Source organism: Euleptes europaea, chromosome 14 (genome assembly GCF_029931775.1).
Source record: "Euleptes europaea isolate rEulEur1 chromosome 14, rEulEur1.hap1, whole genome shotgun sequence".
Taxonomy (NCBI): domain Eukaryota; kingdom Metazoa; phylum Chordata; class Lepidosauria; order Squamata; family Sphaerodactylidae; genus Euleptes; species Euleptes europaea.
The window spans coordinates 43,700,263-43,726,189 of record NC_079325.1 but is presented as its reverse complement, the minus strand read 5'-3'; the positions used below and the strand labels follow the sequence as shown (position 1 = coordinate 43,726,189).

At 45.6% G+C, this 25,927-nt stretch overlaps 1 protein-coding gene across 1 annotated transcript in view; it reads right to left on the bottom strand.

The window, feature by feature from the left end:
* The window catches only part of CACNA1B (calcium voltage-gated channel subunit alpha1 B), a 414,377-nt gene that overhangs the window by 17,400 nt on the left and 371,050 nt on the right, over positions 1–25,927 (bottom strand). Inside the window, exons 37-41 of the mRNA XM_056861029.1 lie at positions 23,542–23,669; positions 16,302–16,398; positions 2,980–3,088; positions 1,965–2,069; positions 815–918 (exon numbers count right to left, since the gene is read on the bottom strand). Of these exons, the coding sequence (XP_056717007.1) occupies positions 815–918; positions 1,965–2,069; positions 2,980–3,088; positions 16,302–16,398; positions 23,542–23,669 (543 nt within the window). The remainder of the gene's footprint in view (positions 1–814; positions 919–1,964; positions 2,070–2,979; positions 3,089–16,301; positions 16,399–23,541; positions 23,670–25,927) is intronic.

Sequence of the window (25,927 nt, the reverse complement as noted above, 5' to 3'; positions counted from 1 at the left end):
TCGGAGGAAAGCGCTCATGAACCCAGGAAGCTGCTTATAAGGAGTCAGACCACTGGTCCCTGCAGCTCAGCTCTCTCTACTCGGACTGGCCCTGGTTCTCAAGCAGAAAAAGATCTTTGCCAGCCCATTACCTGATATCCTTTAACTGGACGTTGTAGGGACCTTCTACGTACAAACCGTACCATTGTGCTATGGGCCTAGTAATACGAAGCTGGCTTATACCAAGTCAGATTAAGTCTGTCAATATGTTGTACTCTGTCTGGCAGCAGTTCTTCAGGGTCTGAGGAAGAAGAGTAGGTTTTTATATGCCGACTTTCTCTACCACTTAAGGAAGAATCAAACTGGCTTACAATCACCTTCCCTCCCCCTCCCCAGAACAGACCCCCTGTGAGGTAGGTGGGGCTGAGAGAGTGCATACTAGCCCTAGGTCAGCCAGCTGACCTTATGTGTAGGAGTGGGGAAACTAACCTGGGTCACCAGATTAGCCTCCGCCACTTATGTGGAGGAGTGGGGAATCAAACCCGGTTCTCCAGATCAGAGTCCACCGCTCCAAACCATTGCTCTTAACCACTATACCACAGGCTTTCCCCACCTGTTACTTGAGATCCTTGAAATGCTGGTGCCAAGGATTGAATGTGGCACCTTCAACAGGCTCTACCTTGTGACAATGCATAGTTCTAAATCCTTAGAAACATGGACTAGAAGTCTTTAATTATGGAGATTGGGGACAAAAAAATTCATGGAGTTTTTCAAAATTGGTTTTGTAAATATGCAACCAAGGACTCTGGCTCATTGAAAAGAAGATGGAATTTACCTGACCAGTGGCTGGATGACTCGGATCTCGGGTATTTTTATTCTGCTTGTAGAAATCAAATATCATGAGGGCAGCGTAGACCTTTCCCACTGTCATTGCTTCAGCTGGGAAGAAAAAAAATCCCACAAAGATTAATGGGGGAAAGATGGAAGAAGTACAAACGATTAATGATGAAGTGCTAGGGCAAATACACATTTCCACCGGTGATGGCTGAAGGAAGGTAGGGGTTTTCTAGCACAGACATACACACATCAAGACCCCTTTAAATAAGTCATCTCCCAGATCTTCCCATGGATCTTCCCCGTGGCGCAGAGTGGTAAGCTGCAGTACTGCAGTCAAAAGCTCTGCTCACGACCTGAGTTCGATCCCAATGGAAGTTGGTTTCAGGTAGCCGGCTCAAGGTTGACTCAGCCTTCCATCCTTCTGAGGTCGGTAAAATGAGTACCCAGCTTGCTGGGGGTAAAGGGAAGATGACTGGAGAAGGCACTGGCAAACCACCCCGTAAACAAAGTCTGCCTAGTAAACGTTGGGATGTGACGTCACCCCATGGGTCAGGAATGACCCAGTGCTTGCACAGGGGACCTTTACCTTTACCTGAAAATAGGGGCTGTCATGGCACGGAGTGGTAAGCTGCAGTACTGCAGCCAAAAGCTCTGCTCATGACCTGAGTTCAATCCTGATGGAAGTCAGTTTCAGGTAGCCGGCTTGAGGTTGACTCAGCCTGCCATCCTTCCAAGGTTGGTAAAATGAGTACCCAGCTTGCTGGGGGTAAAGTGTAGGTGATTGGGGAAGGCAATGGCAAACCACCCCATAAAGACTGTCTACCTGGTAAATGTCTGGATATGACGTCACCCCTTGGGTCAGTAATGAGCCGGTGCTTGCACACATTACCTACCCCTGATTAACAGTGATAATTGCAGCGCATGTATATTTTGTGTTTCTTTTTGCATATGTGAACTGCAATACAGAACCGTAGCACAGAAATCTCAAAAAGGCAAAGGATTTATTTTCCTGTCCTTGTTCTGCGAGAGAGAACTGACCCAAACTTATTCTGACTTATATACAGATTTGGTAGAGATGAGGCCTTAGCATAACAATGATCCCCCTGACCAGGCATGCATGCAGGTACCAAGAGAAATGGACCACTTACGTTTATGAGGTGGCACCAACAGATCTAAGGTCTTCTGGGAGAGATTGGGCCAAACCAGGGAGATCTCTTTCCTCAGTTCAGCATCACACTGGTGCTGCAGGATCCCTGTGGGGTACCGGGTAAAAGACACAAAGAAAATGATTCACGGTCATTTAAGGCTCCACAAGTCCCCTCACTGGCTCTTCTGTGGCAAGTATCCTTATGAGCATCTCCTCCCTTGAGTTCTGCATAAATTGCAGTGAACGCACGGGAGAAGAAATGGGTCTGTGTGTTGGATTTCTAGAAGGCAGAAAGCTGTATCGCTTTGCAAAAGCCAAATGGGGGACATGCATCGTCTATAGACACCCTGCTCAAGACGGTGGGAGACAAGGTAAGAGGACTCAAACAGAGGCTATAAAGAGGAGATTGGATGAGTGGCAGCTGAGCAGCAGTGAAGGGAACAATCTCCTAGTGGCCAGGCATGTTGTAGTCTAGCTGCTGCCTCGCTGCAGTTCCAAAAGGCTGTGTAATCCCAGCCCAAGAATGGACAGAGAAAGGTTAGGCTAAAAGGCATGGGGAAAGGGTCACATCACATCCACACCTTGATGAGGTGTGATGTAGCTGATGAGGTTTGAGCAAGTGGAAATTGTACCCCCCCCAAAAAAAATCCTTTAATTTCTAGGGTTGCCAGCTCTGGGGTAGGAAATACCTGGAGATTTGGGGGATGGAGTCTGAGGAGGGAAGGGTTTGGAGAGGGAAGGGGCTTCAATGCCATGGCGTCCCATTGCCAAAGCAGCCATTTTCTCCAGGGGAACGGATCTCTATCGGCTGGAGATCAGTTGTATTAGCGGGAGATCTCCAGCCACCACCGGGAGGTTGGCAACCCTACTCATTTCAGAACCTGAGGTTAGTATTTTGAAGTTCCAGATTCCGTCTGGAAAATTTGTGAGCGTGTGGTTGAAAGCTTCTCCCTACCCCTGGCCTCCAAACCATAAAAACGGCCAAACTCTCGAATTCTGTTCCACCCCCACCTCACCTGATGCAAGTTTGATTTCCAGGGCAGTCCGGATCAAGGCCATCAGCGTAGATGTGAAGTGAACGGTCAGATCGTCATTCGAGATGGGCATGTTCATCCTCACCAAGCGCTGAGAAACCAACAAGTTCCCTATCAATGCTGGCCGATGTCTCCCCCCTCCCCAAACTCCAAGGCCCACCCAGCTACCCCGGCTTTCTTCTATTTTCATTCCCCTCAGTAAAACAGCAAGATTACAAAGAAGTGACGTTCTACAAGGTTAACCTTTCGTGTGCTGATTTAGGCAACAAACCCCGGAAGGAAGAACCTTCCCCAAATTTCATAGGCCATTTGTTTCAAGTGACTTGGTCTCACAGTTAACCCAGAATGTTCTTCCCATAGCTTAAAACTGCCGTCTCCTGCATTTCTTTCAGTGGATACAGTGAACTACTATTCCTCTTTTTATCTGAGATACATTTCAGAATCGCCAGCATAGCATAGAATTTGCCATTATCTTTGGCCTGTCTTTACTACTCGCACATGTCAGCGTTGTACTTTTTTTATCATCATGGCTGTTTCCCAAAGAATCCTGGGAATTATAATTCAGGGAGGGTGTCTGAGATCCTTAGCTCCTAGAGTTCTCTGGGCAGAGGGAACAACTATTAACCAATTTATGTCTTTGGTGCAGACATGCTCTGTGTTTTCTCTGAATCTTTTGCAACTTTGGGGACTGAATTCCCATCTCAGCAGCATCGTTTCTGGTCAGAACTGGGACTGTGTACATACAATCAACTTTTATAGAGAAACAGGAATGACTTCACGGAGGCATTAGCTTCAATCCCGCCTTAGGAGTCTGATAACTGTGCAAGCGATATAAAAAGAGAGGTGACTTTAGGTAAAAACCACTTTGGGTCCCCATTTGGGAGAACACTATTATTTTTCACAATGGGTAGCCGTGCTAGTCTGTCACGAGCAGCAGAAAAGATCAAGAGTCCAGTAGCATCTTAAAGACTAACAAAATTTCTGGCAGGGTATGAGCTTTTGTGAGCCACAGCTCACTGTTGCCTACCATGGCAGCTATCCTCCAGGCAACTGCAACCATCGTACCCAAACTGACATTTGTCTATTGTGGCGGGCCTGATCGTACCATGTGTCTGTGGTCCAGCTTCAGCTTTTCCAGAGTAAAGTTTGAAACTGTATGAAAACTTGCAATAACTTATTTGATCCTAGCAACTGACAAAAAAGCATGATCATGTGCTGTGAGCAACGGCACCTCTACGCCGTCCGTCCGTCCATTTGTCTGTCCGTCTGTCTGTCTGTCTGTCTGTCTGTCTGTCTGTCTGTCTGTCTGTCTGTCTGTCTATCTATCTATCTATCTATCTATCTATCTATCTATCTATCTATCTATCTATCTATCGGAAACGCCATTGTCTGTACACAGCCCATTGCTTTCCAGGTACTATCCAAGGCTGACAGCAGACTCCTGATGATTAATAGCTATCAGGAGGGAAAATCAGGTATGAACCAAGGATGCTTGCTGGCGCTACTGGGAACAGAACCTGGAGGAGTCCTGCCCCACGCCCCCTCAAGTCCCTAGGAATTCCAATGCAATTCAGACAAAGCTCCAAATAGATTTGCTGGCTGGCACACCAGAGATGCCCAGCCCAACTTATCCCCCACCTTCAGCACACCAAAGGTTAGTGCAAACATACCCCATTCAATGCAATCCAATGGTTCAAACTTACTCGGATAGTCCCACTGAATCCATTTCAGTGAGAGAGAAAAAAAAACAGAAAAGAAAAAAGAAAGAAAGATGCATGGAAGTGAAGGACAAGCAGATGAAAAATAATTTCTTCCAGAAGAGCTCCATCCTTCTTGCCTCTCGGTATAGATCCGAGGGTGGGAAGGGTAACAGAACCCAATCACAACAAGATACCTTGACACAATTTAACACTGTTATCTTGTCTGCCCTGAGATCCAGCACAGTATGGTGGTTAGGGTGTTAGATTATGAGTAGGGAGATCGGAGTTCAAATCAATGCTCAGCCATGAAACTTACTTAACATTAGGCCAACCGTTCTCACTCAGCCTAGCCAACTTCACAGGAGTTGTGAGGGGGGAAACTCAGAATGAAAGAACTCTGAGCTCCTTGGAATAAGTGTTAGGTAAAGGTGTAATAGAAATGAACTCATTCATTTATATCCCACCTTTCTTCCAACATGAAATTCAAAGTGGTATACCTGGAGTTTCCAGAAAGTCTATCTAGGCATTGACCATAGAATCATAGAATCATAGAGTTGGAAGGGACCACCAGGGCCATCAAGTACAAGCCCCTGCACAATGCAGGAAATCCACAACTACCTCCCCCCCACACCCCTAGTGACCAGAAGATGGCCAAGATGCCCTCCCTCTCATCATCTGCCTAAGGTCACAGAATCAGCATTGCTGACAGACGGCCATCTAACCTCTTCTTAAAAACCTCCAGGGAAGGAGAGCTTACCACCTCCCGAGGAAGCCTGTTCCACTGAGGAACCGCTCTAACTGTTAGAAAATTCTTCCTAATGTCTAGACGGAAACTCTTTTGATTTAATTTCAACCCGTTGGTTCTGGTCTGACCTTCTTGGGCAACAGAAAACAACTCGGCACCCTCCTCTATATGACAGCCCTTCAAGTACTTGAAGATGGTTATCATATCCCCTCTCAGTCTTCTCCTCTTTAGGCTAAACATACCCAGTTCCTTCAACCTTTCCTCATAGGACTTGGGTCTCCAGACCCCTCACCATCTTTGTTGCCCTCCTCTGGACACGTTCCAGCTTGTCTACGTCTTTCTTAAATTGTGGTGCCCAAAACTGAACACAGTACTCTAGTTGAGGTCTAACCAGAGCGGAGTAAAGCGATACCATCACTTCGCGTGATCTGGACACTATACTTCTGTTGATGCAGCCCAAGACTGCATTTGCCTTTTTAGTTACAGCAACACACTGCTGACTCATGTTCAGTGTTTGGTCTACTAAGACCCCAAGATCCTTTTCATCCACACTACTGCTCAAACAAGTCTTCCCCCTCCTATAATTATGCATTTGATTTTTCCTACCTAAATGCAGAACTTTACATTTGTATTTGTTGAAGTGCATTTTATTAGTTCTAGCCCATTTCTCCAGCCTGTCAAGATCATCCTGCATCTTGGCTCTGTCTTCTACCGTATTTGCTACCCCTCCCAATTTAGTATCATCTGCAAATTTAATAAGCATCCCTTCTATTCCTTCATCCAAATGATGAAGCAATGCTCTCCCTTCAGCTGTTACTTTTGGACGATATAACCAGTCATCCGGCGAGGCCAAATCCCTGCAACTCAAATTCAATTGAGTCGGTTTCCCATATCTTTCTTTATTGTCCTCAGTTTGATGTTATTCGTCACAATCTACTCGATCCTATTTTAACTAATATGTCAGGACACTCGGAGGCCCTGAAAGTTTATTGTCTTCTCAATGACTTGTCAACCGACATAACTGAAAAAGTAGCTGTTTTTTTAAGTTCAGTAATCAAAAACAGATTGGATAAGGTTAATGATTGATGGTGTCCAATATTCCTTGTTTTCCTATAGCTATTCATCATTTGTATGGATCACTTATTGTATTGTATGCCAATTAAGGTCTTGAATTGAATCATCCAAATCATTTATAAAGATGTTTAACAACACAGGGCCCAGCACAGATCCCTGAGGAACTCCACTAGTCACTTCTCTCCAAGTGGATGAGGAACCATTAACTAGCACTCTTTGGGTACGATCTGTCAACCAGTTGCAGATCCACCAAACAACAATAGGATATAACCCACATTTTCCCAATTTGTCAACTAGAATACTATGTGGAACTTTATCAAAAGCCTTACTGAAATCTAGATAAACTATGTCTACAGCATTTCCCTGATCCAGCAAGGTAGTAACTTTATCAAAAAAGGAGATAAGATTAGTCTGACATGACTTATTCTTGAAAAACCCGTGCTGGCTCATAGTGATCAGATCCATCCTTTCTAAATGCTCAAGGACAGACTGTTTGATGATTTGTTCGAACACTTTTCCCGGTATAGAAGTCAAGCTGACGAGTCGGTAGTTACCTGGATCCTCCTTTTTCCCCTTCTTGAAGATGGGGACAACATTTGCCCGCCTCCAATCTTCTGGCACCTCACCTGTTTGCCAAGACTTTTCAAAAATAATGGACAGAGGTTCTGAAATTACATCTGCAAATTCTTTGAGTACCCTTGGGTGCAATTCATCTGGCCCAGAGGATTTTATTTCATTTAAAGAAACCAGGTGTTTGTCCACTACCCCAATGCCAATTCTAGGCTGCAAATCCCTTCCCTCATCACATTCTGTTTATGCCATGTTGAGCACCACTTCCCTCATAAGAAAAGACTGAGGAAAAGTAGGAATTGAGGAGTTCTGCCCTCTCTTCATCTCCTGTTACAATTTCACTTTCCGGTCCACGCAATGGGCTTATCTTGTCCTTGTTCTTACTCTGTACATAGGAAAAGAACCCTTTTTTGTTGCATTTAGCATCTCTTGCTAGCCTAAGTTCATACTGAGCTTTAGCTTTCCTAACACTCTCCTTACAAGCACAAGTTATTTGTTTATATTCCTCTTTGGTTATAAGGCCCTCCTTCCACTTCCTAAATACACCACACCCAGACCTTCAGGAAGGTCATGTGCCCTCCAACTCTATCCTCAGAATTCCAGATAAATTTCAGCCATTTTGCTCAATTTTTCATCCCCTACTATTTGAGCTGACCTGGATGGCCCAGGCTGATCTTGTCAGATCTAGGGAGATAAGTAGTGTCAGCCCTGGTAAGTACTTGGATGTAAGACCACAAAGAAGTCCAGGGTTGCTATGCAGAGGCAGGCAACAGCAAACCACCTCTGTTGGTCTCTTGCCTTGAAAACTCTATGGGTTTCACTAGCCATCCACATGGAGGAAGCATTTGAGATCGTGCTTACTACTCTCACTCCAGACCGTATGGTTGCGAGGTCCCTCTTTGCCACTGGCAGGAGGTTATTGGGGCGGAGCCTGAGTAGAGTGGGGTTTGGGGAGGGGAGGGACTTCAATGCCATAGAGTCCAATTGCCAAAGCAGCCATTTTCTCCAGGGGAACTGATCTCTATCGTCTGGAGATCCATTGTAATAGCAGGAGATCTCCAGCGAGTACCTGGCGGTTGGCAACCCTACCTACCGCTATGTATTCATAGGTATGTAATTGTACACACACTCTGTGCATGCAACTGGGAACACTGCTGATTGCAAGGAAAGAGCCTCAATTAGGGTTGCCAGCTCTGTGTTGGGAATTACCTGGAGATTTTGGGGGTGAAGTCTGGGGAGGGTGGGGTTTGTGGAGGGGACCTCAGCAAAGTACCATGCCATAGCGTCCATCCTCCAAAGCAGCCATTTTCTCCAGGGGAACTGATTTCTGTAGTCTGGAGATCAACTGTAATAACAGAAGATCTCCAGGCCCCACCTGGAGGCTGGCAACCCTAGTCTAGGCAGGTCTACCTTTTGTGTGAGCACATCCTGTCCACATCTTGTACTGTGTTGTATCCTCTTGGCCTTTCAACAGTTGCCCAATCCTACGGTCAACAAACAGTGCAAGAGGGCGGGTAGTGATGGCTGGTGATGCTACGCATGTTGGGCCAGGGTTTGGCAGTGGGTTCTCCTAAGGCTAGTAGGCCTCATCAGCTGCCTACAGTGCCAGTGTTGGAGGTTGGCCCTGGCAACAGCATAGTCTTTCCAAGTATACCCACCCATCGTCCCAGCCCAAGTTGCTCAGACAAGCAACTAGCAAATGGGGAGGTATACCAAGAACCACCCCCCCCCCCAGTTTGGTGACTTGATGTAGGAATAATGTTGGTTTTTATAACCCACTTTTTCTGTAGCTTTTTACGCAGTCTCAAACCAGGTTACAATCAGCTTCCTCTCCACAACAGACACCTAGTGAGGTAGGTGGGGCTGAGAGAATCCAGAGAGAACTGTGACTAGCCCATGGTCACCCAGCAGGCTTCATGTGAAGGAGTGGGGAAACCAACCCAGTTCACCAGTTTAGAGTCCATCACTCATGTGGAGGAGTGGGGAATCAAACCCAGTTCTCTGGATTAGAGTCCACTGCTCTTAACCACTACACCATGCTGACTCTCAGTCTTTTTGAAAGGCTTGCAAAGGTGCAGGACGGAGCCCAGGCCCTTCCAGTGGAGAGCCCTCCTCTATTGTTTGCTCAGAATTAGGTTGTTTTGCTGGCATTTTGCCTTTGGAACACAACCTGGGCAGAGGCTAACAAGAGAAGCTGAACTTGCATCTGTGTGGGAAGAGCTTGTTAAAATTTCTGCAGTGGAAAAGACTCTCTCCAAGAAGGGAAGAGGAGGAGGTGGGTGTGCAGTTGCTATGTTTTTTTCTTCTTCTTCAGAGCTTCTTAATTAATCCTTTGTGACACAGAAGAGAAATTCATCCAGATAACAGCCAGGTACAGGCTGGATGATGGCGACACCCTGCCTTGCTCCACTTAATTTTGTGGTCAAGGGTCAAGAAGACTGAGCATCATTATTAATGACACTGATAACTACATTTCTGTTAAAAACACTGTTCGGGTGGGAAATAGTCACTAGAATTATAGGTATGATCTTTTGGATGATCAAATTTGCCCCATATTTCAATGCCTCAGGTTCCCTTAAGAACATAAGAAAAGCCATGCTGGATCAGACCAAGGCCCATTAAGTCCAGCAGTCTGTTCACACAGTGGCCAACCAGGTGCCTCTAGGAAGCCCACAAACAGGATGACTGCAGCAGCACCATCCTGCCTGTGTTCCACGGCACCTAATATAATGGGCATGCTCCTCTGATCCTGGAGAGATGGGTATGCATCATGACTATTATCCATTATAACTAGTAGCCATGAATACCCCTCTCCTCCATGAACATGTCCACTTCCCTCTTAAAGCTTTCCACGTTGGCAGCCAAATGTCAGAACTAAAGGGAGACCTCCCAACCCCCCTTCAAGAAAGGAACTGGAGTTCAGCGCAGAAGGTTCCAGATCCACTCCCCGGCAATCTCACAGGTCTTTAGAAAATAGTTTCTCTACCTGAGATCTTAGAAAGCTGCTGCCAGTCAGAGTAAATAATTCTGAGTTAGATGGTCGGACTTGGAATAGGGCAGCTTCATATGTGCAAGGAATCTTCACGGCACCAACAATTCGGAGCAGGCCAGGTACTCCCAGAACCTTACAACATTTCTAGGGCAGGCTGGCTTGCTTGTTTGAAAAACAAGGTTTCCTTCTCATGCCTTTGACTCATCTTCAACTGTCTGGAAGCTGTGGATGGAAGATTGTGTGTAGAACTGTGCAGAATACCGACTGATGCAGAAAGCTCTAAGCAAATTTGGTGGTTGTTCTTTAGTGGAACTTCTCAGGAATATTAGGAATGCCAAAATAATTTAGATAGTACTGACAAATATTTTATTAGGAGTTTAGTCAGTCTCTAGGCTGCTGTTTGAATCTTAACAGCCCTTGCCCCTGGCCCAGATATTTGTCTGGGATCTCACATGAGACACACAGTTTTAAACACCAACCAAGCAAGCATCTCCTGTCCCTACCCAAGATATGGACGGAAAGGGAAACTCCAGTGCATCACCCATGGATGGAGCTCTCCTGTAGCACTCAGAATAAGGCCATAAAGAGACTCATACATGCGTATCAAAGGCAAGCACGAGAAAGGCACATGCACAACAACTCTGCAGGGATTGTTCTTGCCAGCAAAGGAGGAAAAAACACACACACACAGGAAAAGGGGTGACAAAAGAAATACAGAGGGAAAAGAACAGCCCATAAGAAAGGGCCAGAGGAGAAATGCAATGGCGGCATACCAAGTTGGTTGCTAGACAAAGAGATAGAGAGAAAACCCTGAAAGGCAGCCCAGTTCTTCAGAAACAAAGAGATGTATTGGGGCAGGGAACAGTAGAGATATCACTTTTCTTTCACCAGAAAAGAACCCAAAATTGTACGACAGCATGTAAAGGTGGTAAGGGGAAGTTGGGATGGAAGAGGTGGAAAGGCAGAAAGTTATCAACTACGGGTGCTTAATTCCTTCGTGCAAGTATGTTCTCAGACACATACAAGATCTTGATCACATGGGGAAAGGGACGCATGAAAGGAGCTATGCACAATACAGCCAACAGTAATGCCTGCAGCTGCAGCGGCACATTTCCCCTCCTTTGCAATCAAGGGAATTTTTTATGGCTGTATTGGTGCACAAGACATCCTGGCTCACACTTTCCCAAGGATTAGTGTCTATAATCACAAGTTTGTGACTATAGCCCCTGGCTACTCATGTGGAAATGTGAGTACCAGCCCTCTGAGTCTTTCTGGGTTGCCAATGAAATTGTACCGAAGTCTACCTGTCTCTCCCCCCCTCAACCCCCTTATACTACTAGCAGTGGGGAGGGGAATTTCAATAGGTGAAACTGTGTAGGGGTAAAAGGATTAAATTTCTTCTCCCTGCATTTAGTTAATAAACCTGGAGTTACACATTTAGGGATTGAAAGCTAAAAAAGTTATTATTTCAATAATTAAAATTGATTTAAGGCCATGATACTAAATGTACTTTGAAGCTCATGGGACTCACTCCCCGTAAATGTTAACCTGTGGATATTCAGTTACACTATGCATTGCTGATGTTTAAGTATATGGGTAAAGGAGCATGGTCCCCAGTGTATTAAGAGTACAAAATGTGAACATTGTTATCTACTGCACTACAAATGTATATATATATACATGCAATGGCTCCCCCCCACCAAAGATACCTGGGAATTGTAGTTCGGTAAAATAGTTGATAATATGTCAGAGAACCTCATCTCTCCTCACAGAAGCCCTTTCCAGATGATATACATGTGTTGAAATCAATGTCTATACGGAGGAAAAGGAACACTGCCCTCCCCCCACCTACACATGATTGCTGAAACACGAGTACAGTGTATCCACATGGTCTTTGTGATCAACAACACCACAAAAAGTAGCTTTCCCAGTCATGTTGGCCTATGCACAAAGATGCCATGCTCATGTTCCAGCTACCACGCATAGGCACAGCCAGGGCCAGTGTGCTCATTTCCGCCATCACCCATACTCTCTGATTTCAGTGCACCTATGTCAACTGAAGAGGGTAATAGCTACAATTCCCAATGTGCTTTGGAGGGAAGGGAATAACAACTAAACTAGCTTAGGCATTTAGTGAAGATGTGCTGATACAGTCAATACTCAAATTCCAGGGAAGGTGGGGGCAGAACTTCCTTGATAATCATGCATCCTTCCTTGATAATTTCCCCAGTTTTGCCTGAATGCAACCACAAGGGTTGAGTTTTCAAGAGGAAGAATGAGGGGGCAAGATGAATATTATGCCCTTTCCCCTCACCTTGTTTTCTTGCTGAAAACTGATTCTACCCATCTGGGGCAGGGGGGAATATGAATATCCATACGTTCCACCCCCCAGTGGGGTAAAAGGTCCTTGAGATAGTGATTTTGGGCAGGAAAGCAAGGTGAGGGGGAAGGTGAAATACTTCTTTTCCTTTAAGCCAGAGAGCAATTGCAGAAAGGATTCATGAAATGATACCTCCCATGTCAGCTCTGACAGGGGCAGTGCTCCCTTTAGGGGAGGGGCTGTGGCTCAGTAGTACAGCATCTGCTTGGCATGCAGAATGTCCCAGGTTCAATCCCTGGCATCTCCAGTTAAAGGAACTAGGCAGGTAGGTGATGTGAAAGACCCCTGCCTGAGACCTTGGAGAGCCGCTGCCGTTCTGAGTAGACAGTACTGACTTTGATGGACCAAGGGTCTGATTCAGTAGAAGGCAGCTTCATGTGTTCATGTGTTCACTTGCATCTTTGAAAGACACCATTGAAGTTGTCGCTTTTCCCCACCCCTCGGATTTTATTCATCCCTCTGTTGCACAATATCACTGGGCAGCAGCCGTGGTAACAAGGAGGAACCAAATCCCTCCAACATCTTGAGCGACACAGCTTCTGCTCAGCTCCTGGGTGCAAATCCATCAGTGTCTCATTTGCATTGCACATTGCAATGTTGGGAAGCAGGAAACTAACATCTCGTTGAGCATAATGGTGCTTTCTGGTTTAATTAAATCCTTATCTGGAGCAAATTATGTGTATGAATGGGTTCATTATTCTTTGGATTCAAGCGGTGCTATGATCCCAGTACATTTATCTCCAAGAGTATATTTACGGGAGCTTTCACGGTGTCACCTACGTTTAATTCCTCACTTCCTCTTCTAGTACTGCCTACCCTAATTAGCTGTGAGCTGATAAAAAGGACAAACCCCTCCGTTCTGACCCCTCCCCAGGAATCTAAAAGATTGGTCAAAATAGACAGTTACAAGGAGATGATAATAAAGATATGTGGGGTTTTTGTTTGCCTGGGTAGTTTCTTAAGCTGTTTTTGCATGAACAAAGGAAAATAGCATAAGATATTCCCATGGGAATTATTTAGTAGGGTGATTGTTTGATATCTGTACTGTTCACGAACATATTTTTAAAAAATTTCATTTTCCCCCAAAAAGGTGGGTCATAGCTCTTTATGTTTGGGTGTCCAAAAAGCTGCCTCTCTTCTATTCAATAGAAAAGTAGGTGCACTTCCTTCTACTATGGGCAAAGGAAGACCAGAAATGGGATTGAGCTAATCTACTGATTTAAAACATACTAAAAGAGGATGTTTTCTGGCCATCGATACTGAGAGGCTGAACAGATCCAGCTGCCCCATTTTAACTGTAAAGACTTCTGCTGAAAACCACATATTGGAACACCTCAGGAATACAAGACATTATCCTTCTGTGCAGTGATTTCATTTCCAGACAGATTTTTTCCCCTGTTACTCTTTCACCTCTTCTTGCTTTGATTCAGGTATATGCCTTACTCTGGGGATGTTCAAATGGATCGAGAGTTATTGCTCCCCGTTTGCTTTTCTTTCAGAGAATGTCTAGCTGATTAATTAACTGACCACTCTCGCTACATATGCATAAATTTGAGAGCAAGAAAAAATAATCCTAAAGAGAAAATACATTTTCTTTCGTTGTAGAAGATACAGATGAATGTCAAAGCAGCCATTCTCTTAGAAGAGGCATTCCTTCTCTTTTTACACCGGAGAGACTGCCTCTTCTGAGATGGCTTGCCATCTTTCTTTTTTTAAAATAAGTGATTTTATTAAAAGTAGCCTGAGGAGCCTGATCTAATCAGAGTTTGGAAGCTAAACAAGGTTGGCTGTGGTTAGTACTTGGATGGGAGACCACCAAGGAAGACTGGAGTTGATATGCAGAGGAAGGCAATGGCAAACCACTTCTGTTCATCTCTTGCCTTGAAAATCCAGTGGTTCTGGAGTTGGTTGTGATTCGATGGCACATAATTATTAATTGTATTTTAAAAAATGAAAAATAAAATCTAGGCAGTGTACCTCTATGGCAAAACCATTTCAAAACATGGGAGGCAGCGAATAGCTCTGTGCCCATGGAAAACGTGTCTTCTGTATGTAGTGAATTTTCATTGAGGAGCCTTGCCACCTCCAAAGGAGGATTCCCCCCACACACACTGAAGCCAAAACCTTGCCCTTACTTGCAAGCCCCGTGGAACCCTCCATAGTAATTGCAGGTAAGGGCAAAGGGGGCGTTCCTGGCCTGAAGGGGGGTTTGGAAGCTGCCTAAAGGTGGCTCCGCCCCCAGAATGCTCTGGAAACACCCCCTGGGACAACAGTGCACCCCCTGGGACCCTGGGTGGCGCAAACAGACCAGGCGCCAGCACATGTGGCCCGGATGCCGGTGTGGGCCCTTGCCCACCTCCTAATGAGCTGTCAGGCTTTATTAACTGGAGCACTGTTCATGTGAACATTGCCTTAGTTTTATAATTCTTCCTGACTCGAAACAGACAGAAAAAGGAGAGGGGTAAGAAAGATAGGCCATGAGAACTTCATTTGGACAGAAGGAAACTCAGCTGGCTAGAAAGCTAGAATGGATATCACAAATGTAAAATGGACATTCCTCGTTTCCCCACCAGAGATACAATCTTAAAAAGTTTCCCCTGCAGTCTGGGTAAGAAGCATCACCAGAGGTGCTACAGGCCCTTTATGCATGGCTGTTTCCCTCGCGGTCACCCCTCCGGCCACTTCGGGTCTTTGTTTTGATTACGCATGCCGTTCGCGACTGTCAGGCGCTCCCCTGCCTTTTGCCGCATTTTAAAATTCAAGATAAAACGGGTCTCTGAAAATGCGGGCAAATCGCAGGGAAACGCAGGGGAAGCGCGAGGCGACCTCTGATGGTTGGAGACGGCATGCATAATCAACACAAAGTCATTCACCCATCCAGGTGCCTCTTAGAGGAGAGATGCCAGGCAGATAGACATGCAGTATCATCCCTTTTATAAGTGTCCAGAGCTTGAACTGGGGCAACTGGGATAGCCTTCTCCTGTCCTGCCTGGATTATGTTTGTCCTGGACCAAGTACTCAGCATCTAGCAGGGGCTTTGTGTGTATAAGAGAGAGTACGAGTGCGATTTAGCTCTCTCTCATCTCTATTGCTTCTCCTGTCATGAGGAGGCGGTTCTCCATTTTTAAAGAACTACAACTGCGCAATGTTTGCAGGTAACGTTGAACCCCACTGAGTGGTAGAAAAGGGCAGTGGTGGACTAGCCAGGGTGTCAGCTTGCCCGGTGGCAAGCGGGCCCCCTTAAACATTAGACAATATGTTAAAAATGTTAATGACCTTTTAGTAGCTTGAAAATATAATCGGTTTTTTTTAAATCATTTATTTAATTTTTAAAAATAATAATTTAAAAATTCAATTATAACAATCTCTATTTACATTTAGTATCTACTGTATACTGCCAGTAATATGTACAATAGATGTATACTGTAATTACTAAAAATATACATTTATTTCGCAAAAAAATTAATTGTACCTTTTTTCCACTTATGTATTTTTTGAAAATTTTATTTATTTCTTATAACAATTAAATGATAGCCTTATAATTGTGGGTGGGCCCCCTGTGTCTCCTGGCAACCAATATTTTTAGACCCAGTCCGCTACTGGAAAAGGGGCCACGCTGCATCGTAGGGGACCAAACCAAAGGAGTGGTATTGTGCCACAGTTGCAACAGGACAGCCCTGGGAATCCTTGGTGGACTCATCAGGTTCGGTTCTTTGGCCGTATGTTTTTGACACCCCACGAACCGGAAGATAAAGCACCCCACAGAGCTTAGAGAAACCACAAATACAGTCAGCTTAGCCACAACACACGGAGATCACGGGCCGTCCCAGGAGGAGGTCTAACCTTATAGGCAACACGAGCTGGGCATTTCTTTCCCAGACCAAGTGGTGGGGACATGTGTCTCAGCATTTCATACATGTCCGTGTAACTGATGCGCCCACTTGGAACCGGAGGGGGAGAGAGAGAGAGAGAGAAGCAAAAGCGGGGGGGGGGGGGGTTGAGGCAGGGAGAGAGGTAAAAATAAATAAAACCAAGCAACAATAAAGGGGAAACCAGGGATAAAGGGTAAGCGGACAAGAAGAGAGAAATTTGGGTTAATTCGATTATTTTTAAAAAAAATTGTTGTTGGTTTGTTTGTTTTTCAGGGGGGAGAAACAAAACAATCAAAGAGAGAGGGCCAAGCAGAAGTTTGCTCCAGTTTCATCTCTTTGGGTATCTCCTTCCACCTGCTCATCAATAATATATAAAAAAAACTCTGAATCCCTGCGGTAGCAGTTCGGAATGATTGATGTTGTTCTCAGGGGAAGGAAGGGAGAGGGTCCAAACCTATGAAAGAGGCAAGGGAGGGGGCTTCGGCATTTTTTCAGACAGGTTTTGTTGTCGTCATTTTGTAAAGTGGTTATATTCGTCATGCCAAGGAGAACTGGTGGGCAGCGTTATGGGGCAGCCAGTTGTGACTTGAATATAACATTTTTACCCTTTTATCCGTTATTTTGATTGTCACTTCCAATTTATATAAAGAGCCACAAAGCACAAAGACAAAAGAAGACAACCCTCCCCCCTTTTCTCACTTCCATGTGGAGAGACCACAAGCCTCTTACCTCGAACAGCAGGGACACGTGGGCTGGCTGTGATTCAAGCAGTAAAGCACAGGCTCTCTGTACATGCTCAGAAGCATGCCTTCTTCTTCTTCTTCTTCTTAGTATTATTACATTGCTTCACATATATTAGCGCTGAGTCAAGCATAGGGTTGCCAGCTCCAGGTTGAGAAATACTAGAAATTTTTGGGGCGGAGCCTGAGGAGGGCAGGATTTAGGGAGGAGAGGGACTACAATGCCATAGAGTCCAATTGCTGAAGTGGCCATTTTCTCCAGGTGAACTGATCTCCATCAGCTGGAGACTCACTGTAATAGCAGGAGATCTCCAGCTAGTACCTGGAGGTTGTCAACCCTAGTCAAGCATGGAAGCTAACATCCCAAAGATGAATTGTGAAACAGAGGCATGGGCGTGACCTTCTCATTAGTGCCTTTGGAACGCCCTCTGAAAGGGGCATGCCCAACTTGGGTTGCAGTGGGAGACCTACCAGCATGGGGGGGGGGGGCTCTCTGGCAATATGGTGATATCACCAGCAGCATCATTTCCTGCATGATCCAGAAGTTGCATCGTTAGCCCTGTGTGGCGAGATAACTTCTGGGTTCAGCCAGAAGTGACACTACTGTGCGCCTAGTGACAGTGATTTCCTCCCATTCCCCCCGCCCGCCCACTGAGTGGCGGTGGGGACAGAGCGTTGCTGGAGGGATGTCTCCTGCCAATCTGGGAGACCCAGCAGCTCTAGCCAAAAGCCAGCGTTGCAGCCAATTGGATGGAAAGGGGAGAACTGGGTCTTATTTGGCAGATGTTTCCTGCAGCTAATTTTAGCGTGCTGTTTATAGTGTTTCGGTAGCTTTGTAGTGGGTTTTAACTGTGCTTTCTTGAAATGTTTTCCTACACATCACCGTGAACTGCCATTATTACTTTTTTCCAGTAGGAAGCTTATAAATTGTAAAAATAAAAACAAATATGTGAGTAAGCACCAGTGAGCTCAGATTAAAAGATAAACTAAGCTAAAACAACAACAACCCTGCATTATAATGGCGTAATGGCAGAGCATTGCTGGCCTTTTGAGCACTGTTGCTGCTGTTCTGGGGCCTGCATCTCCTTAGGATGCAGTGGGGGTAGAACCATATTGCTGGACCCGCTGGGTGACAGGTAGTTGCTCCCCCCATCTGCTCACCTTGGTAAGTGTTAGGATTGGCTCCCTGATGCCAGATAGTGCATATGACCTGGACTGGGGAGTGCACCCTCTCTTCTTGCCCACCTGGGCACCTGCTCACCCATAATGTGTGAATGCATCCACACTAGGGTTGCCAGTCTTCTCTTCGCCACCAGCGGGAGGTTTTTGGGGTGGAGCCTGAGGAGGGCGGGGTTTGGAAAGGAGAGGGACTTCAATGCCATAGAGTCCAGTTGCCAAAGTGGCCATTTTTTCCAGGTGAATTGATCTCTATCGGCTGGAGATCACTTGTAATAGCAGAAGGTCTCCAGCTAGTACCTGGAGGTTGGCAACCCTAATCCATACAGTGGTGTAATGTACAGATCTGGCCAAATCTCAAGCATATAAACATGCATATATACAAGGCTGAACTGAGGGAATAACTGCACATACATAGATCACGATGGGTAGCCATGTTCATTTATCCATAGCAGTAGCAAAGAGCAAGAGGCCAGTGGCACCTAACGAACAAAATTTCAGCAGGGCATGAACAAAATTTCAGCAGGGCATGAGCTTTCGTAAGTCACAGTTCACTTCTTCAGATACAGCTAGAATGTAACTAGCTGTCCCTGAAAAAATGAGCTGTGGCTTACAAAAGCTCACACCAGAAATTTTCTTAGTCTTTAAGGTGCTACTGGACTCTTGCTCTTTTCTACTGTATATAGATCCAAAGTCTGTGTGCTATGGATTTGACTAGATTTGGACATTATACCACTGTGTAGATACTGACTCCAGGAGCCCCATGGCGCAGAGTGGTAAACTGCAGTAATGCAGTCCAAAGCTCTGTTCACGACCTGAGTTCGATCCCGACAGAAGTTGGTTTCAGGTAGCCGGCTCAAGGTTGACTCAGCCTTCCATCCTTCCGAGGTCGGTGAAACGAGTACCCAGCTTGCTGGGGGTAAAGGGAAGATGACTGGGGAAGGCACTGGCAAACCACCCCGTAAAACAAAGTCTGCCTAGAAAACGTCGGGATGTTACATCACCCCATGGGTCAAGAATGACCCGGTGCTTGCACAGGGGCCCTTTACCTTTACCTTAGATACTGACTCAGGTTGGAAGGGGAGAAAGCACACCAGGCTCTCCACTTTCCCTTGCTTTCCCATATGTATGGCCCAACATTGTTCAAAGATGCCCAACGTGGATTAATTCTACCACATGTTTTGTCTAAGAACTACCAAAGGTTTTTCAGTAAACTTTTATATTTTTGTAAATAATATAAAAGAATTTTCTGTTCTCCCCATAAACATCAGCCATTTTCCTGGGCTCTGACTTGCCATCTACGAGGCAGGAAAGTGTAAGGGAACGCAAAAACTACCAGGGAGGGGGAAAAGTTAACATTTTCCAGTGATGAAACTCTTCAGTGTTGAAGGAGGCCTTATGGATTCTTCATACCCTGCGGAAATGCATTTTTTTTCCTAGGTAACTCACTGCATATGGCAAACATATTGATGTAATAATATCAGGCTGCTCTGCTGTAGATTCTGGAGTCCAGCAGGCTGTTTCACTCTGTTAGAAACTTGCTTTTTTCCCCAAAGAAAGTTTCTAGTTTTTCATGAATCTGATAAAAGAAGGAAGTTGGTATATGCTTTAAGGTAAAGGTCCCCTGTGCAAGCACCGGGTCATTCCTGACCCACGGGGTGACGTCACATCCCGACATTTACTAGGAAGATTTTGTTTACGGGGTGGTTTGCCAGTGCCTTCCCCAGTCATCTTCCCTTTACCCCCAGCAAGCTGGGTACTCATTTTACCGACATCGGAAGGATGGAAGGCTGAGTCAACCTTGAGCCGGCTACCTGAAACCAACTTCCGTTGGGATCGAACTCAGGTCGTGAGCAGAGCTTGAACTGCAGTACTGCAGCTTTACCACTCTGCGCCATGGGGCTCTTGTGGTATATGCTTTAACTGTCCTTATTTACTGGGAACTGTCCCTGTTTTCTGGTTCCTGTTTTTTCTCTGTTTTGCTTTCAGGGGATATCTGATTGAAATTTTGTTAATGTGACCTACTAGGTTTGCCTTTCTTGAAGTTTCAGCCCTCTCCGTGTCTCTAGCAGTTAGCAAAGAATGCATCTTGTCCCTAACCCTACATAATTGCATGTGCCTTAACACTAAGACATCACACAGCGCTGAATTTGCCACAATACAAGCTGTTGTTGTTGGAGTATATTTTGAAGATAACCTCTTTTGAAACAATTATGTTTTTTCCCTGTATAGATTTAAATCCACACTTTTTCTCAGCTCCTGAATCAGAAGAGGACAAGCCATTCCAGGGTAACTGAATTCAGCAGACAGTACAATTTTTAGTATTGTGCAGTGTTGGCAGAGATCTTTGGTATGCCAGTAGGAATATTAACGTGTTCCAATTTTCAACTACAAAATGGTTGAAGGTATGAAAATCAGTATATATCTAAGGAACTTGATTAAACAATGTGAATACTTCTTAAATTTGTCTTCCCCTAGCAAGTCAAAAAAGGGTGAGGGTATTTAAACAACTCCTTTGTTTTGGCTTCTGTTATCTGACCCAAGACTTTGGGACTGGATTTAAGTCCATAAATAGAGGAGAGGCAGAGAGAGTAGCTTCCTCCTTGTTTCTCCAGGAGGGATGAACACGCCGAAACTGACTGTCTCATAAGGCTACCAGTGTCCAGGTAAGTGGAATACAGGTGTGCGGGAGCAGAGATGCATCATGGGAAATGGGAGTACGGGTGGGGCGGTGCCTGTCAATCATTCCTGTTCAGGCAATGGGTTAGTTACATTCCAGTTTACTCTTGTGTTTTTTTTTCTTTGCCTTTGCAGTTCAGATACAAAAAATAGAAGTTCAAAAGCAAGGCAAAAGAAAAAGTAATACTGGATGGGTTTTTCTAAAATTCCAAACCTTGTATGCCACCCTATGTGGACACTTCTTTCCTAAGCCCAGAGGTGGAGCAATAGCTCGTAATAAATTGTACATATCCTTATAATGAATCCGGCAACTGGAAAGGAAAAATCGGTAAGTTGTGACAAAAAAATCGGTAAGTTGTGACAAGAATGACTCAAAGACACAGCCCCTTTCCGGAGCCTCACTCCACCATCCCCCTAAAGACAAGAAACAGAGAAGAAAAATCTAAAAGCCACATTCATTTCAAGGTCCTCCCATTTTCCAACAGAATATCAGCCTCACTTCAGAGAGAGGAGGGGAAAACATCTTTGAGCTGTTGTGGAAAAGGGATGCCCTAAGGTTAAATTGCTCTTCTTTTCTTGTTGTTGTTACTGCTCAAACTTTTTTGAAGCAGCATCAAAGACACAACATTTACAGAATGACTAAGCCTCGCCATATTCACCACAAGCCTCTCATTTCATTTCCATGGTTGTGGCCCGAGGAAAAAGGACTCCGTGAGTTAGAAACAAAATCCAACTGGGCACAGCATTTATTTATTTGTTTGTTTGTTCTTTAACAAATCTGGCAAATGACCAATGCATAAATAGGTAAGTGTGAATATGGCGCTTAAAAGAAGAAGGGCTGGTTTTTATATGCCGACTTTCTCTACCACTTAAAGAAGAATCAAACCGGCTTACAATCACCTTGCCTTCCCCTCCCCACAACAGACACCCTGTGAAGTAGGTGGGACTGAGAGAGCTGTGGCTAGCCCAAGGTCACCCAGCTGGTTTCATGTGTAGGAGTGGGGAAACAAATCCAGTTCACCAGATTAGCCTTCGCCGCTCATGTGGAGGAGTGGGGAATCAAACCCGGTTCTCCAGATCAGAGTCCACCGTGAAGAGAAACACATGCAAAGGTCAAGACTGATGGTTGGACTAGCACTGGACATGTCCGTCTGTACATCTGCCTTGTACTCTGTGAAGCTGGGAGGAGGCAGGCTATCATCCCAAGGGAAGAGCCAGTTGTATCTTTGCCATCACTCCCTCATGTTTCTCTCTTGATGTCACCTGTCTTCCCCCAAAATTAATGATGCAAGGACTAAAGGACCCAGGGCCAAACTGGATGTTACAGCATCCATGGGTGCCACCCATGCCTGCTGACATCATTTTAGAGCTGAGCTTGGCCACTGAAAAATGTTGTGAGCACTCAATCTTGATTGGGCCTGCAACACAGCGGGACTAGGAAACCCTGTCTCCCTCACACATAGGGTTGCCAGGTCCTTCTTTGCCACCAACAGGAGGTTTTTGGGGCAGAGCCTGAGGAGGGCGGGGCTTGGGGAATGGAGGGACTTCAATGCCAGAGAGTCCAATTGCCAAAGCGGCCATTTTCTCCAGGTGAGCTGATCTCTATTGGCCGGAGATCAGTTGCAATAGCAGGAGTTCTCCAGCTAGTACCTGGAGGTTGGCAACCTTACTCACACACAATGTTTCCAGTGGCCAAGTTCAGCTGTAAAACACCACAGGCATTCATAGCCCCGACCCATAATAATGTCTAGTTTGGCCCTCAGTGGCTTCATAATGGGGACCAATCTTCCCCATGTTTTGCTTTTATGCTGTCACGTGAAAGAAGAGCAACTTTCCTTGCAGGCAAAATTACAATCCCATTTCCCATAACAGTTGCGAAGATCATCAAAAAACACCCTTTAAAACCCTCAACAACAAAAATGAACATCCTAGCTTGGCATTGTTAACAGTTCTAAGCAGGAAATGTACAACTGTAATTTTTTTAAAAGGCAAATATCAACAGTGGGAGACGGCATAATTAAAGCAGCAAAGGATACTCCCAGTTAATAAAAGGGGCCAACTTGTATATTTACTTGAGTCAGTCTATAATGCTTAGCTTCAGATATAGCATTGAATTACTACCAATGGCCAGGGAACAGGGGAGGAGAGAAGAGGAAGGGAAAAACATTTTTGTTTCGGACACATTGGGGAATTGAAAGGCAAAAATGCATTGAATTGCATTTCCAGATGTCATAACCACCTTTTCTTAAACATCACTACTTTGTTCTCTTTTTCTTTTGTCTCCAGACTGACCCAAAGGAAATTCCTGAGTGATGACTGCTGATCTACAAATATCTCTAGTGGGGTGAGAACTTGGCACGTTCACTCCTCTAGTAACCACCACCAGAACATGATACTATGATGGAAGTCAATTCCTTCGCCACATGGTAATTCTCCCTGAAATGGCTTTTCAAGTCTCCTATGCATGCCTATGGGTAGAAAGGTCCCAGGGGAACTGATTTTTACAGGTTGTCTAAATCGAGTCCCTCAGCTGTGAAACGGCCACCATAATGAAAACAGACCTATCTACCCAAATACTACTTTGCAAGAGTAAAACGCATATGTAAGCATAAATACCTGGCAGCAGGGTCATACTCTGCCCAAACGCGAATGAACTCGTCGAGATGGTGGGGTCCTAGGATGGAAGAGTCTCGGGTCAAGTACTCAAAGTTGTCCATGATTACAGCCACAAACAGATTCAACATCTGCAAGGGGGAGGGAGATGAGATTGGGGTGGGAAGGAGGAGAAACGTAAACTTTTCTGCTTCGTGTGTAGGCGCACATTTCAAGGAGGAGGAGGACTAAATGGTGCATGCTGAAATGTTGATCCGGTTGTTTCACGTCTAGGTATCTAGTAGTTTTCCTATTCTTCTCAGCAGGCTCCCAAATAGGGTTGCCATAGGCCAGTTAATGGTGGGCAACTGCCAGTCAATTAAGTGGCTTGCCTGCTGTTCTTTAGCTGGCTGGTAGGCGGAAGCAGGCGGGTGTGATCAACATGTGCACATGGCAGCACATGGCAAAGTAGTGTCCTTTCTGAGTTTACCCGGAAGCGACAGGGATGCTCTAGCACATCCTGCAAAAAAAATCTATGGTTTCCATAGAGTTTTTGAGGGATGTGCTAGAGCTTCTCCATCACTTCCAGGGTAAACCTGGAAGGGACATTATTGTGTGCCCGCTCCCCCACCCCACTACAAGCAAGCTCCTGCCGGTAGCAAGTAGGGACCTGGCAACCCTACTCCCTACTCCCAACCCCTCTGAGTTGGTACATACTGATCAAAACTAAAAAGAGAAATTCACAGCATTACAGGCCCTCTTTTTATATGATGTGCAGCGGCAGCATACCGACAGATCAAATGCTTGATTTTCACGGTGTTTCTCCTTACTAACTAGCCACCCTAGTTGCTGCCTAGGGTTGCCAGCTCCAGGTTGGGAGTTACCTGGAAATTTTTTTTGGGGGGGAGCCTGATGAGGGTGGGGTTTGGAGAGGGGAGGGACTCAATACCATAGAGTCCAATGGCCGAAGCGGCCATTTTCTCCAGGGAAACTGATCTCTGTCACCTGGAGATCAGTTGTAATAGTGGAAGATCTCCAGCCACCACCTGGAGTTTACAAACAAAAAAGACACCTCTGCACTAGTACCAAAGGTTTGGAAATCAGCACAGGAGCGACTGAGTACAACAAAGTGCAAAATTATATATTAAGTGCTACAATAACAAAAACACAGTGTAATACATCATAATATACATATGAAAGACTCTACTATCCTAATCCTAATATATACAATGCAGAAAATCCTATATTAGTACATGTCCTAAACGTAGATCTTCAAATTTCAAAATTCAAGTTCCATCTTGGTCCACACTTTTGGGGTGCCTCTCCTCCCCCCCGGTAGCTCCTGCCCACGGGGCTTTCCTTTGCCCAAATCCAACCGTGGGGACGCAGCCCAGCCTTGGCTTTTGCCGGGAACCGTTTTGTGTGGCAACTGTTTGCCGCCAGTTTGTTTTTTAACCTCCCACCCGCACCCCTCCTCTTTCTGTGCAGAAAAGGGCACATGGGTTTGTTTTGAAGGGGCGGCGTGGCTCTGACCCCTTGCTTCCAGTACCAGGCTCGGCAGGCTTTGGGTGCCTGAAACACCAGCGGAGTGCCTTGTCTTCGCCAAGAGTCAGCCGTGGCCTTCTAGCAGAAAGGGCTCGATTCCCAGTCCCTCTCCTGTGGGGAACTACAAAGGGCTGCAAAAGAGCACATGGCGGAGAGAGAGGGGCAGGGGGTGGGGGTGCGGGCCTGATACTCTGCAGAAGTGGTAATTCCGGAGCGGTGGCCGGGTTAGACTGTTGCAGCAAGATAAAACGGTTGCAATGCCGGCTGCCTTTTATTCTGGAGCACACACACCCCAGACTCCCCGCCGCCCAGCTGGGCGGAGCCCTTCAAAACCACCCCCCTGGACCCTGGCCACCCAGCTGGGGGGCAGGGGCTTTGAAGCCACCCCCTTCCTGGACTCCCCAGCCCCCCTCCTTGCCGAGCCGTGTTGGCACTTTGCGATAAACAAGTGGGTTTTGGGTTGCAGTCTGGGTACTCGGTCTCTAAAAGGTTCGCCATCACTGCCTTAGAAGGTAAAATGACTAAACTGAGTCTATTGTACTTTGGTCACATTATGAGAAGGCAAGGGTCAATAATACTAGGAAAAGTTGAAGGCAGCAGGAAAAGAGGAAGACCCAACATGAGATGGATTGATGCTATAAAGGAAGCCACGGCCCTCAGTTTGCAAGACCTGAGCACAGGCTGCTAAATAAAAGGATGTTTGGGAGGACATTGATTCATAGGGTCCCAGTGAGCTGGAAGGGACTTGATGGCACTTCACACACAAACACAAAACAGATTAGTATTTCCCTTAAAGTGAGATCTCCCCTATGGAAAAGGACTTCTTAAAATAACACCTTTGTGTTGATCTAATCACTGTAGGAGG